We start from the raw sequence: 15,868 nt of genomic DNA, 5'->3' as shown, positions 1-15,868 counted from the left end.
GAAAGCTTAGAGTTTTAAGCACTTTGTTTATGTCTTGTACATCACATAGACTTGGCACAAATTCCCAAACCATATGATGTATTTATAATGAAATCATAACAATTTCATGGTTGAGTGCTGTGTTCAAAGCTTCCACACCTTAAAAAATTCATAGAATAAATTGGAAGTGTAGAGCCAACGTCTATGACCAGGTAGGTGTTTTCTTCAGTGGGGTACTTCCCTTGAACATGGATACCTAGAGGTATGCAGGACGATTGACAAAATATATAAACATAAGAAGGGTAAAAGTTAAACTGTATTGTCAACTGATTTCGCCTCCGGTTGAGATTTCACCAAGACCTGACTACACACTAACTGGTGACACTAGAAATTTGTTGCGATTGATTCCTTACCATTCTTAAAAAATCCACAATATAAATAACTGAAAATTCATTCAAAGTATCAAATTTCAGAAATACTGATACAAATATTTAAAGAAAATTTGAAACTGATTTGATTTTTCGGCCTTGGGAAGTAAGTTATTTATCATAATCCTGGGTTTTGGACAAGGTGCCGGGACCAGGTGAGCCATACACCAATCTTTGTTGACAAAAAGAAGACTGGATATCATAGGCATCATAAAAGGAAATTATGTGTACTGAATACTGCCACAAGTTAAGATCTGGCAACATTGCGTAGTTATTGGGGTAACCACTAGAGACGAAAGCATGTTTCAACTGGACAGGGAAATGTCTACCTTGTCATTTCTATATGTATTTTCGAATATGTCAGATCATAACTTTGTCAATTATCGGCCAATCTCGTTTATTAAACACTCAATGGAAAGATAAATTGGCCATAGTAACGTTACACTCGTGAATAAGTAAAATTCCAACCGTTTTTAAAAAGTTAAATGCTTTCATAATCAGATAGTGATCTGTCAATGTCATAACAGATAGGAATCAGCACCAGCAGGTGCCCGTTTCATTCACAATGCAAACGAAAGAAAGATATCTCGGTCGTCAACTTATAGCAATATATTCTTTGTGATACTCGCCATCATAAAGAAATAATTATACACAGTTTCTTACCAAATCTTAGATGAAGGAGTATTTTCATCGTATGAAAACTTCAAAACGAAAGTTGAAACTTGATTGGTGAAAAATAATAACAAGAAGAGTTCCTTTCAAGATAAGACAACTCTTGAATTCTTGGTGTTGGGGGGAAATCTGGGAAAAATGATGGGGTATTTCCTTATTCTGTGTTGTCTTTGTTAGATGAATTTAGGCTATTTCATTTCGTTATATACAGATAACAAACTTTCTATATTAAATTCATATATTTTAACACGGTATGATATTGAGGGCTATTATTTGGAGCGTCTCTAGCAACAGATCTATCACGTCAATAAAAAGTTTGTCTGTCACGCACTGTTGCAGAGCAAATATGCTCTACCCGGTCATACATGACTGCCCATACAGCAGCATACATAACTAACAACGACATTTGCAAGGCCTTTACACCAGTGGCATTTACAGTGGTCAACTCGTGCTTCGGATTTCTGGCGTTATATTGACGAGATAGAGCAACATTGATTATACAAGGTATACACGATTTTGATTCAAGAGTTGGCAGTAAAATATGTGTGCTGGTCTTTCCTCCATTCATGATTATTTAATGCAGAATAAGTTGTATACGTATAGTAGGCTAAATATGTTAAAATTTGGCTAATAAGCCATGTAAATCTGAGATTAAAGTAATATAAAAATTATATTTCACAAATATCCTGGCAGATGAAGGGCTACCCTGACACAGAAGTCTCAGGGATACCCTAGCACAGATGCTGGCAAGTGAAATGTAAAAGTTGAAAGTGTACAGGTTTCCTTACTGGCCTCGGCTAGTGAGAACTTAATTCCCTTAAGACATGCACGAGAGTGTGACCCAGCTACAGACCGAAGGGTCACTAGTTCGAACCCCAGGAGTGGCAGGGTGATTTTCATTGCTCCTTCCTATTACAGATTTAGTGCCATTTACTAATCCAAGGGTAGAAGCTATAGGAGACTGGGATGCTTCCTTGGAGATATTGGTTGATGTTGTTTTCTACCATCATTCACAAGCTTGTCAACCATTCTACTTGTTAAAGATTTCTATGTCAACCGCTATGGTATGATTTCTGTGTCAACCCCTAAGCTATGACAAATAGCATGTGTACTGGAAGTGAACCAGAAATACTTCCACACCCGTCGTCTGCTACATGTATGTTAACAAATACACATGTTCAAATTTACCAATAGCTCAAAACCATGTTTGATATAGGAGACACTGTCAGCATAGGATCTAAAGGCAGGAAGGGCAAGATTATTGACAGTTTTCGCCCTATAGGAACTTATATGATGTATAAAGTCCACATGACTGACACTGTCTAAATAGTTAGTGCAGCAAAGCATGAACTTGTGAAGGGAATGCCCGATGAGGATTTCCAATTTTAGAAAAAGTGTGATGGGAGAAAAATAATCATCAGCTCCGGATTAGACAACCAAGAATATAACCCTCCAGGTTGGAGATTTCTCTGTCACACCCTCAAGGTGGGGGAAGATTCTATTAGTCTTTGGGGTCAAAGACTGTGAAGGAGAGAATAATGTAGATTTGAGAGTACAGGTTGCCTTATTAAGCTCGGCTAATGTGATATTTCCCATTTCTTCCCAAACCATTTCATCCCTTTTTTTTAATACGCCCCTATTTCACCGCAAAGTAGCAACCATATTGCCCCAAAATTTGAAATTTTCAGATCGCCCAAAAAGTTACTAACCCAAAAAGAAAACCATAATATATAATGACGTTTATGATGCACACTTGTAAGCTCATGTAATTCCATGGTGACATGTCAATTCCTTTCAATAGCTATGACATTGATTATTATCACACACTTCGAAATGATTATGTATCAAATAAGCCTACATATGAAAGATTCCTGGAATGGTGTGGAAAGACATGGGGATCACCTGCCCGACAAGTGGGTTTTCTCTAGGTTCTCCGATTTCCTCCTAAAGTAAGACCAAGTCTTTGCATGCTTCCAAACATGCCAACAAGACTGACTAGTATAAGTTGAAGTAATAACTTGTTTTGCAATGATTGGAAAGTTAATAAGATTTAAGTTAATATTTGAAATATACTTAAATCAAGACCACTAGCAGAGAGAAGTATATAACACAAACATGTATGCAGCAAAATAAAACAGTATGAAAATGAATGATAACATCATAATACAGAGTCGATTTATTAGTCTTTTTTCTTACAGTAAGTTTTCTTTGCTACTTTCAGCGTGCTTAAGGACAAATATGGTGGATCCTACTGTAGCCAGACGAACAATGTCACGCTACAGATTGTATTTGGCAGGGGCAGTACTGATAATAGTAGCTGTCATCTCCTACTACTTCATGAATGCAGCACCTAATAAGCTCTCTAAAAATTCAAAGTCACATCTGAAATATCCTAAAAAAACAAAACTATGGAATCAGAACAAATTTGTTTCCAACAGTAATTTCCAATCACAGAAAGCTGAGAAAACACTGTACCAAGGCAAGCTATCAAAGCAGCTGACAGACAGCCATCATCCTGCCGAGATTTCACAGCCATCGGAAACAGCAGCAAATAACATTCCAGTTACCCCATTTATGAAAACTCAATTCAGTCATGATGTAAATGATGCATTGCCAATGAAGACCTCCAGACAAGGCATGAAAATGAAACAGAATCGGTTTGGAGTATGGAGGATTACAAATGAGTCTCGTTTCTATGGACCTGTGAGTGACTATCCAGATTTTTTCCATGGTATGAAGCGCCTTGTTCACCTTGATTTAAAAGGAGCACCACCAAACAAGTTGTATCTCCAGAAACTTTTCCCATTATTTAAAACTTTCGGTGCAACAGGTATTATCTTAGAATATGAAGATATGTTTCCCTATAAAGGCCGATTTTCTGCTATTTCAGCTAGGAACTGCTACACAGAAGAAGATGTAAAGGATATAATCAAATATGCTGCACTGAGTGAATTGGAAATTATTCCTCTCATCCCAACTTTTGGTCATCTTGAGTTTCTATTAAAACATGAACAGTTCCGAAATTTGCGTGATGTAGACTCATCTCCCTTGGTGATAACACCAGCTTTGGATGCAACGTACGTAATTCTCAGTGAGTTGATAAAACAGGTGATGAGACTACACAACACATCTGCCTACTTCCACATAGGTGCTGGTGAGGTCACAAATCTTGGGGTCGGCTTATCTGCATCACTTATAAACAAAGGAAAAACAAGAGATGATATTGTACTAGATCATGTAACCAAAGTTGGTCGCATTGTCAAGGAGAAGTTTAATAAACAGTCCATCATGTGGGATGATATGTTACGGAGCATGGATGCCAAGAGACTCCAGGTAGGTGTTGTAGACAAGCATCAGAACATTTATAAATGTGAACTTGAATTGTATTGGAGCACTTTTGAGATTATTGCAAAAGATATCATCTGTACATTGTCATGTCAAAGTGATGGAGGTTAAATTCACTGACCAAGACAAATTTTGGATAATTACTCAGGTTTCAGTTCTCAGAATTTAAATAGGCATTGTAAGCATCTTTCATTTTAGATTGAATCATGTTATCAGTTTTGATATATATAAAACATAATTGTATGTTTCAGTTGAGACACTTTCACAAATTTAATATATAGGTTCCCTTTGTTGTGACAATAGAATTTTGAGACTGATTCAGAAAACAACTGGCTGACAGGCAGCCATCTTGGATTTTGACTGTTGAAGTTTTTTATAACTATTTTTCATCTTATCTTTTAACACATGTCAATTAAGTGTGAACCTTGAAGGAATTTTGATTGTTTGGGATGCCTTTTTATGTTTTCTCCCTAGATAAGCATTGATATTTGTTACCATAAAATTGAAGTTCAATCAGCTTGAAATAAAATTAAAGGAAAAGTTTACTAAAGTTAAATTTTTAACCCTTTTGGCGCTGTAGGCAACTAAAGTCGACATGCAGACAGGCCGCCGTAGGCGACTTTGGTAGACAGTTTTTATATCTTTATTATTAGCCAAGATATGCTTGTTTCAGTAATGCTGCCATTGTTTATGGCTATTTTCTGGAAAATATTTGGCACTGAGCTGTATATTGTAAGAGATATTTGGCGCTGAGCTGTACATTGTAAGAGATATTTGGCGCTGAGCTGTACATTGTAAGAGATAATTGGTGCCGAAAGGGTTAATGCTACCTGAAAAATTGCTTTTGAAAAAATATAGTAATTGTTTGGTGCATCCACTGATATGTCTGTTGGAGCTGCTTGTAAAGGTAATTAATTTTGAATCAATACAAATGTGTGTTGTAAGGCAGAGTAGTACATTGCATACCAAATACAGTTTTATTCAGCCAATGTCAAGTTCACAATAAGATCACTGATCAAATTTTCATTGTACAAGCTACTCTTTCTAACCAAGGCAGAGGATGCATGTCATGAAATTTCACCAAAGGTCAAGGTCATATAAAAGTCATTCTCTAAATTGTATATCATGTTAATACAAAATATGTGTGATAAAAAAGCATGCTGTTGGGTCAATAGTCACAGATTTTAATTTTTTTTTTCTTTTTTTTTTTTAATTATTTTGAAAAAGTCTGATGAATTTAGTGTTTCTTAAGCATTTCCCATAAATTTTCAACACCATTTTGAAAATTTAACAGAAATGGATGAAGGGTTTCAGTTCATTCATATAATTGACCTTGACCTATATGCAAGATCTCTTTGGTCAAATGAGTTGAGATCTTGAGATCTTCTTTTTCAAAAATCAATAGGTCAGGACTTATGACACTTTTGTAGTAACATGTATAAAGAATGTGATTCCAAGTTTTGCAGAAAATGTTTTTATGAACCAACAATATCATTTTTCTGAGCTGTAGAGAAGTTGAGCAATTTGTTTTAGGCCTATTTGGCCTCTTTAATATACAGTCTATAGTTAGGCAACCGTTAAGGCCTATGGACCTCTTGTTATTTTTCTTACTGTACATGTATATGATGTTTATAAAAATCAGTTTTTGGTCACTCTTTAACCAGTATCCTTTGTTATCTACAGGAATCTCAATTGGGTCAGTATGTACAACCAATGGTTTGGAGTTCTATGACCGACCCAGCTGAAAAATTGACCACAGACATATGGAGTAAGTATAGGGTCATCTTCAAGTATATATGGGTAGCATCTTCATTTAAAGGTTCCAGAGGCAGTGGGAAGGTGATGACTGATGCTGTCTATCATCTGAAAAATAACCTCAACTGGATTCGCTTGATTGAGTCTGTAGGTCCAGGTGCCAGGGACCAAGAACAAGCAGTTAACATTATAGGTATAGGAATCATTGGTCGACAGCGGTACAATCATTTCAGCACACTGTGTGAACTCCTTCCTGCTGGTCTTCCTTCTTTGGCTGTTTCCCTCAAGGTGATGCAGCTAGGTGGATTTAACCAACCCATACACAGGCTTGTCTCTAAACAGCTTCAGTGTGAAAAACCTGTCAGACTTGAATTGCTTAAAAAATATGAAGATTATGATGGATGTAAATTCCCAGGGTCAGTCATTTACTACAAGGTGCGAACATTGTGGGGAAAGCTTCAGACTTATGCTAAAGTCCAGGAAGATATAAATAGCTTTGCCAGTGAGATAAACTATAAACATCAGTTCTTCAGTCCAGATCTACTGAAGGGCATCAACTCTACTCTAATGATGTTAAATACTAGTATAGGTAGCATGGATAAATTCATGAAACATGAGATCGGTACATATTTTGACTCCATGACAGCTAATGAGTGGGTGGAGATCAACATCAGGCAGGTTGTACAGGAAATCACACAAGAAGTTCAGGAAATTGCTGAATTTTCTAAGAGGAAAACATGGTCCAGTCGTCCAGGTTATGAGACAAGAGCAACTGTTAATACCAAGGATGGTGAGTTAAATACTGGAAAACGTGTTGTGATAAAAGCAGGTCCAGATCAGGATGCGAAAAGGAAAGAATACTTGCAAAAACTGTCTCCTCTTCAACAGCTTATGAAGATTAGAAGAAGATTTAACCAGACAAATCTTCAACAAATGGCACTTGCGTCCGCCAGACTCAGGGAAATTGCTAACACACAAAAACAGATATCTGAAACAAATTTGAAGCCAGGCATAGGTAAAGTATCGGTGAAGAAGGTTGAAATTGATACAGAGAGAAAGACAATGGGACAGAAACCTAGTGTAGAGATTAATAATGTTGACAGGAAGAAGGCTGCAACCAGTACAGAGGAACAAATATTGAGAAAGGAACAGAGATCTGGGATGAGGATGTATGATGGACAGTGGAAGAAAGATAAAACAGAGAGACAATGGCCAGAAAAGGTAGTGGAACCTGGAAAGGGGACAGGTAATCAACAGTTTGTAGATGTCAGCAGTGCAAAGAAAAACATGCCAGAAATGGGATTTAAGTCTGGCAATGTGATGGATAAGAAGAGAACCCCAAAATCTATGCAGAATCAACCTTTGGGTTTGTTAAAAGATAGAAATCTGGACCGCTTTCAATCATCTAATATTGTACAACATTAAAACAAAAGTTTTCACTAAGGCTTCTTCATCTGTTAGGGACAATATCGCATTGTACTGTGCAAAATAGTCATAATTCAGCTAGATATTCACAATTTTATTGAATTCTGATCTATGTGCCATAGATTTCCATGGTTTCTAGAATCCTGGAATGATTTCGTTATTTTTTTTATATTAAAGAGCATTTTTACCATTGTAAATACATGTAAAATGTATGGTCAAATTTCAATCTGGAAAGATCTCCAAAATGCCCAAGAATCAATTATTTTTTCACAATAATTTAGTCAGACTTCTAACCTTTTCATTTCTTGATGTAGTGTGTATGGGCGAACTTTTGCACATTTTGCCTTTTTACCAATAGGCTTAATGACATAAGGTGGTCTTAAGTATGATGTTCAAGCAATTTTTTTTCTTTTTTTTTTATGTAAATAAGGGCAGTTTTGAAGCTGGAGTCCTATGAAGAGCTTTTATAGAAGGTGAAAATAAATCAAAACCAATGTTTTTCTGTATATGTGATGCCATGACAGTCAATTGTCCAAACTGAAATTTTATCAAACCAGAAACCAAGCCTGGCAAAAGTTCGGTGTATGTGATACATTTATTTGATGTGATTCTGCAAGTTTATATCGTGTCAAAAGACCTGTTATTTCATGTTATACTTCACATATGCCCTGAAGATGATATTGTATACAAATGGTTTCTGATTGTCAATGTGTAAAGTTTCATTGTGTTTAACTGTCAGAGTTATTTTTATTTAATATTTTTCTCAGTACATGGAGAGATTTTCAGTCATAAGGCAATTTTGTATCCCTTCAATATGGTGTCTTTGTGTATCCCTGCATTTTGATGTCTTTGTATATACCTACATTGGATGTCTTTGTGTATCCCTACATTGGTGTCTTTGTATATCCCTTCAATGGTGTCTTTGTATATCCCTATATTGGTGTCTTTGTATATCCCTACATTGGTGTCTTTGTGTATCCCTACATTGGTGTCTTTGTATATCCCTTCAATGGTGTCTTTGTATATCCCTACATTGGTGTCTTTGTATATCCCTACATTGGTGTCTTTGTGTATCCCTACATTGGTGTCTTTGTATATCCCTTCAATAGTGTCTTTGTATATCCCTACATTGGTGTCTTTGTATATCCCTACATTGTTGTCTTTGTATATCCCTACATTGGTGTTTTTGTATATCCCTTCAATGGTGTCTTTGTATATCCCTACATTGGTGTCTTTGTATATCCCTACATTGGTGTCTTTGTATATCCCTACATTGGTGTTTTTGTATACTGTATATCAGCTTTTGTCATGGCTACAATGTGGTTACTTTCATGAAATCTACATTGCAGTAATTTATGGTTTTAAACTATTCATTCTCTAAATAGATAATTATAGTTCTTATTGACAAAGAGTATTTACAAAAATAATCCCTGCTCACAGTGATGTATGTAACTTTTGTGAATTCCATCAGTCATTAGAAAAATTGGTTTAAAGCCTCGGGTCTTTGCATATCCTTATAAAGTGCTTTCATTGTAAACTGATATTTTGTAACTGATGATTCACTACATAAGACATTGGTACTGGAATAGAGGCTTGAACCAGACATGGTCACACTTACGACAACAGATTGGTTGTCGCATGTTACACTGATGACAACAAATTGGTTGTCACATGTTACACTGATGACAACAGATTGGTTGTCGCATGTTACACTAATGACAACAGATTGGTTGTCACATGTTTCACTGATGACAACAGATTGGTTGTCACATGTTACACTAATGACAACAGATTGGTTGTCACATGTTACACTGATGACAACAGATTGGTTGTCACATGTTACACTGATGACAACAGATTGGTTGTCGCATGTTACACTGATGACAACAGATTGGTTGTCACATGTTACACTGATGACAACAGATTGGTTGTCACATGTTACACTGATGACAACAGATTGGTTGTCACATGTTACACTGATGACACCAGATTGGTTGTCACATGTTACACTGATGACATCAGATTGGTTGTCGCATGTTACACTGATGACAACGGATTGGTTGTCACATGTTACACTGATGACAACTGATTGGTTGTCACATGTTACACCCATGAAGACAGACTGATTGTCTTATAAATTCAATTCATGGGTGCTTGATTTTAATTCACTAAACAGCAGAATTGTAGGTACAAGTATAGGCTTGCCCCAGACATGGTCTGCCTGATGAAAAGCTTATGTGATCTTAACAAAAAGTGTCTTAAACTTCATGTGATTGTGCTGAAGTGTCAAGCAACATACTCTTACTAAATTGTAAATAATTTTCTAAATCAATTGTATATGATTAATATATATCAATTCAGTAATATGTTTATATATTTGTGATTTTATACTTACATTCTTCATAAGTGTGTATGCTTAAGGTGATAAATTTTCCTATTACAGAATGATAGTGTCCTTTTCATACATATTTTGAAGCAAAACCATATCATTATTATTTCTTTATTTAAGACGTTTTTATAAAAAAAATTATACAACTTTGATTTCCCTGTCGTACATTATAACAACTTCATACCATAAGAAATCCTGGGAAACTGGCCCAGACCAGCTTCAATCCATTAACATTGTTTTTCATTGTTTCACTCAAATATATTACAAATATAAATACTGGTGATTGTGAAATATTTCCTTGCAGTGAGTGTGTAGAGTGAATCAAGATCATAGATTGAACCCAGAAATCAATCCATATGTGACACTGACTACACTCCCAGCACTTTCATTTGTCAGATAAAAGTGAAAGACCTCAGTCAAGGTTAGGAATATATATGTGACATTTCATTGACTACACTCTTTCACCTTCATCAGGCAGATGAAAATGAAAGAACACCATCAAGATTACATGGTTGTTTTCATAGCTTTTGTCTGTTAACTTTTTGACACGAAATTCATGATATAAATAAAAGCAAGATGTATTTCAACCAAATAATTCAAAGGTACAATGTAACTCACATACTTCTCTTTTTTATCAAAGTTTTGTTGGGAGTTGGTTAAAATCTCCATATCTCAAATATCAAAATAAAAAAATATGAGAATTTATTGCTGCCGTCCTTAAACTAAAAACCGATTGAAATTTCACAACAGGATGTTTTTTTCCATCCTGAATTCAGAAGTTTTGTGCAGTCTACATAACTTGACTGTTGTCATGATTACTATATTCCAGAGCTAAAGTAAACCATGCATTTAATGAAACTGAAACTCGTATGTGATGACTGTGGTTTGGTTATATAACAATACCAGCAGTATACCACTCGACCTTGTTCTCTAGACCTTGACATGAAGGGAGATCTACCTGAATAATTGCAAGCGACATGCTGTGTGGGATAAGATTAATGGAATTTGTACATAAAGAATTTTTTTTATTACCAGATAATGGAAAATAAATGCGAGTATTTACAGAAATTTTATTATTACCAGGTAATGAAAAATAAATGTGAGTATACTGAGGCCTGCGGCTGTCTCACATGATATTTTATTGAACGCTTTGTGGTTCAGTTGTAAACCCACTTTTCCGACTCAGGTCTATACATTTAGTAGTCTTCCCATTCAGAATGGTTCTTTTGTGACGTATAAGAGAGCAAGTGAGAATGGTATAATGAATACCTTGGTGGTGTCAGGATTGGTGTCACATATAGATTGATGTAGAAGTTTTACAGTTTAAATCTTTGACATTCTACAGTATAACTGACCAACATTTACATGTAACCATTACACCACCACCACATCCCCAAAAAGGGTGTTTAGAAGTTGTAATGGTAGACATTCTCAACATGATCACATGATCCGTCCCCCCAAAGGCTATAACTTCAAAACCATTCCACCCAACTCCACAAACCTTTCTGTATATATCAGGTTAGTGCCCTTGTTGAAATTTCTTTTTCTCAGCTACCAGGGAAACAGATAACCCTCATTACATCACTAAATTCAAGATAGTTACCTGGTACTCAAAACTTGTACAGGCATCAAGCTGGTACTCTAGAAATTCTCCATTTCAATACTTTGTATGGAACAATAAAAATTAACAAATAGAAATTAAACTTGTAATATTAACACACATATATATATATATAGATATATATGATTGTGTCTTTCTTTTAAACAGTGGGGCGCAGGGGATATTGTCAGGCTTTACGTCATTATGTTTATTGATATTTCGGATATTTTTTTTACTCTTAACCTGTCTGGACCTTGATTATACAGTCAACAGCACCAAATCACCTAGCAAAGAACTTTTTACCTGCCTGACAGTTATATCCCCAACAAGGATGTTTAAAGTTGTAGTGATGTACAGCTAGAAATTCTTCACATGTATATATAATGATGTTTTATGTAAAAAAGTTAAAGAGAGTTTTTAATTAGTGGTTTTATTGTTGATATGAGCGTATGAGGGGCCTTATGTAAATGTTTGATTTGTACATTCCTCAGTACAATCGTACCTGTATATACACATTCCAGGACTTTGAATGCTTTTCCAGTGTAGATATTTTAAGCTAGTTTGTGTTTATGAGCTTCAAGGATCTTGCCACTAAATGTATGAAATATTTTTAAAAACAGGAAACATGTTATAGTAATTACATAATGTACTATATTTCTTTGTTTACCATGTGAGCTGTTTCAGCTGTTTTTACTGATCAATAAATTAACATGGTGTAACTATTATTACAACTGATTTATTTTACTCCGTTTGTGTGCGTTTACTGTTGTGATTAGTTTAGAAAAGATCATGCAGTTTTGACTGATACTGTTGGTCATTATTTTTTTGCTGGAAGTATTTTCTCATTCAATGACCAACTCGCAGCCATATCTGGAAGTATTTACTCATTCAATGACCAACTCGCAGCCATATCTGGAAGTATTTACTCATTCAATGACCAACTCGCAGCCATATCTGATTTGTTATCTGATTGTGTTCAACAAGGACTACTAGAGATGTAGATTCTCTTCTTTTAGGACTACGAGGTACATGTTTGGTTGAAACACTAGAAATACTTTTGTATGAACGGTTGTCATTAGACTCCTTTCTTGAACTTTCAAATCTGTGAATTACACGAATTTTGCAGAAAATGCTGAAGGGATCTTCTTGATATTTTACATATGATGTTCCTGTATAATCATGCAACACATATCAACACAAGAACACTCAAACACAGTGCTGAACAATAAAACATCTTAAGTATTGATGAAGATCACGATTATAAATAGATGATATTCTTTGTGTTTTGACGAATATGTTATACTTCATTTAGTAGAGTGGAAAATTTATATATATCACAAGTGAAAAAAATATCAGAAGTGTCTAACAAGACGAGATATAACTATTATACACCAGGAAACAAAGTATGTTCTATCTATTACATTCTTTTACACTTTTAATTTGCTGTTTGTTCTTTATCTTAAATGCATGCTCTATTACTACTACCCCAGATCATCAGATTTATTTAACAATATACAAGTATGGATTCATTCGTATGAAATACTCAGATTTAATTCAGATTGACCAATATTAACAAGTTTTAAGTGATTAGATTAGCCCTCCCCATGTTGTGACTTTCACAGAGATATCTCATTTGGACATCAGATTCACTGCTCTGTGTCCTCACATAAAACATACAAGAATTTTGTGCCATATTTGTCGTCATGTATCCCTTACCATTTAGTTGTCCTTGCACATAATTGTAGATTTGAGGATATTTACTACCCGGATAATAGATATATTTTGGTATATCTTATCTGTGAAATCCAATGTTAAGTTATAAGAACATCGAACTGGTAATGGACATCTGATTGTTGTTTTACCGAGAAATTTTTTGAAACAGTGAGGTGTAAAAAAAAAAAGGGGGGGTTACTTTAATGAAAATCCAGTGCAACTGCTTGTTGTTTTACTCAGAAATTATTTGTAAAATTTATAAAAAAGTGAGAAGGTAAAAAAAAAGGTCAAGTTACTTTATTGAAAATCCAGTGTAACTGTTTTCTGTAGTTACATCCTTTTGAGTTACCAGGTATCTAAATTACTGTGTACTTGTTCAAAGATTTCAAATAGTTAGTATTTTCAGAATGTCATTTTTTTTAAGAAATTGTCCTAAAACCATGAAGTGTCATAATTAAATTGATGCGAGGTTATCTGATGGCACCAAAATATGTGGGTTTGCAATTTTCAGTTTGTTCTGTTGTTCTTAAGATAATTTGTGTTATCTTATTTTACATAGTACATTTGTCTACTCCAAACAAAGGTTATTTATTCTTTTATAGATTTAACCAAATTATTGTCATTTCACCTGGTAAAAACACACCAGGTACACTCATATATAAATTCAGTTGCAAAAAATATTGTATATATTTATTAATATATGTTACATAGTACTTTACTGATCATTTCGTTCATGGGGTTTTTTTGTTTGATAAATTTAAACTGTAGTTCAGTTTTTTTTTCTTTTGTCTTGCTTTTATGTCTCAATTAGTGTTATCTATTCACAATAAAATGACAGTAAATTGATACTGTGTTAAGTTTTTAATTCACTCTCATTTTTATCAAGGCCATTTTCTTCCTCCGACTTCTTCTCTGCCTACATGAATGTCATGACCTCAAATGTTTTCTACCATGCATGCAGTATGTATGTATGACAAAGACACTAGTTGTGAAACAAGAGATCTCAGAGGGATCTTGGCACCAATTATCGCTTAATCTCTATTTTGTTATTTAAAAATCGGTGTCTTTTCCCAAGCTCTTCTTCCCTGTTTTTGCTCCTAGTTAATTAAGGTATGTGAAATTTGCTAATTCTTCTCCAAGAATTAGTGATATTAATCTTTTACCATCAAATTCAAGATGGACACCACCCCTTTGCCCCACGGGTGTCAGCCAACTCATTTATACATCATTCAGCTTCAACCAAGGATGCTTCAAACCACATTTAACAGAATCCTGTAATTCCTACAGAAGCAAAATTTAAAGAATTTACACAATTTTCCCGACTGAGCACCATCCCTCCTGCTCAAGACCGAATATTTCAGACCAAATCGGGACAGAATCCATGCATTCCTATAAAAACTATGGTAAACTTTACCCCTTCCCAGGGGGAAATTCATTCTCCCCATGAACAGCTTTGATTCAACCATATCTGGGTGATGAGAAGAACGGTTTTGAAATGATGTCAACTGGACTCCTTTTGGCTCAACACATCAGTTTCTGGGGGTCAGCCAAGATCAATGTGTGAATACCAATAAGCCTTCATCCTTTGGTCATAATTTTAACCAAGTTTGAAATATTTCCAATAGAAATTAAACAAATTATGCTAAAAGATATACTTTTCCTAGATAAAGTAAAGCAAACTTTACCCAATGTGCATTTTATTTCTACCATATCTGGCTATTAAGATTTTTGAAATTTAAGTCAGTTTGACAGTTTCTGACACTGCCCCTCAAGCCCCTGAAAGTGTGGAACATCATTCACTATTTTGGTTCATCAGGGAAGCTTTCTGCAAAATTTCATGGAAATCAATTCAAAGGTTTTTGAGATGAAGTTGAAAATGTTTAAAGTTTACAGATGCAGAACGCTAGACAAACTGCAATTGCAATAGACCACCATATGACTTTGCCTTTGGTGACCTCAAGACCCTCCATTTATACAAAATTGAGTCCCTCTTCCGTTAAAGATACTTCTGACTGAATTTGGTCGAAATCCACCAAGTTGTTCATGACTAGCAGTGATTTCTACAACAATTTGATGAATAGACAGATGACACAGTACATAATAAGACCACTTGGCCCTTTGGGAGCTAAACATTGCAATCACAAACTTTCATAGTAAGAACAAAGATGGCTGCCTTTCAGGTATTTCTTCAAAACTCAAAAGGGCACAACCAGGGACTAAGGGGAACTTACATACAAATTTGAGCATGATCCATCCTGTTCTTCTCAAAAGAAAAGGCGATAATTAAAAATTATTAAAGTATAGACAGATTCACAGCAAATGAAAAGAAATTTAAAAAGCGCATCATCTGATGGTTGACTAAAAATTTGATTGCCTCTCTACCAATGTTGCTTTTGACTAAGTTTGAATGAATTCCATAAAGTAAATTTAACGGAAGGCAGACAAAACATGACTTATGTAAATAGGCACCTATAACTAAGTAAAAAAATGTTAAGAGAAATACATTTATTGATTCTAAATTTCAACAATATCCTTCAAAATGGTGAAAAAAGAACAAAACAC

The 15,868-nt window shown here is 34.9% G+C and overlaps 1 protein-coding gene across 1 annotated transcript; it reads left to right on the top strand.

Annotated features, from left to right (window-relative positions):
• Positions 1-3,317: 3,317 nt before the first annotated feature.
• Positions 3,318-7,604, top strand: LOC132556550 (hexosaminidase D-like). Its single transcript, XM_060220961.1, has 2 exons — positions 3,318-4,412; positions 6,108-7,604. Exons 1-2 carry the CDS (start codon positions 3,318-3,320, stop codon positions 7,602-7,604), a joined length of 2,592 nt encoding a protein of 863 aa, XP_060076944.1.
• Positions 7,605-15,868: the final 8,264 nt, after the last annotated feature.

Source organism: Ylistrum balloti, unplaced genomic scaffold (assembly GCF_031769215.1).
Source record: "Ylistrum balloti isolate Yb309-2 unplaced genomic scaffold, AGI_CSIRO_Ybal_v1 Utg370578, whole genome shotgun sequence".
NCBI lineage: Eukaryota > Metazoa > Mollusca > Bivalvia > Pectinida > Pectinidae > Ylistrum > Ylistrum balloti.
This window is presented reverse-complemented; position numbering and strand designations above follow the sequence as displayed.

Coding starts and splice junctions, on each gene's coding strand:
- LOC132556550 (XM_060220961.1), top strand. CDS start 3,318: ATGGTGGATCCTACTGTAGCCAGACGAACAATGTCACGCTACAGATTG. Junction 4,413..6,107: donor TGGATGCCAAGAGACTCCAG/GTAGGTGTTGTA, acceptor TGTTATCTACAG/GAATCTCAATTGGGTCAGTA.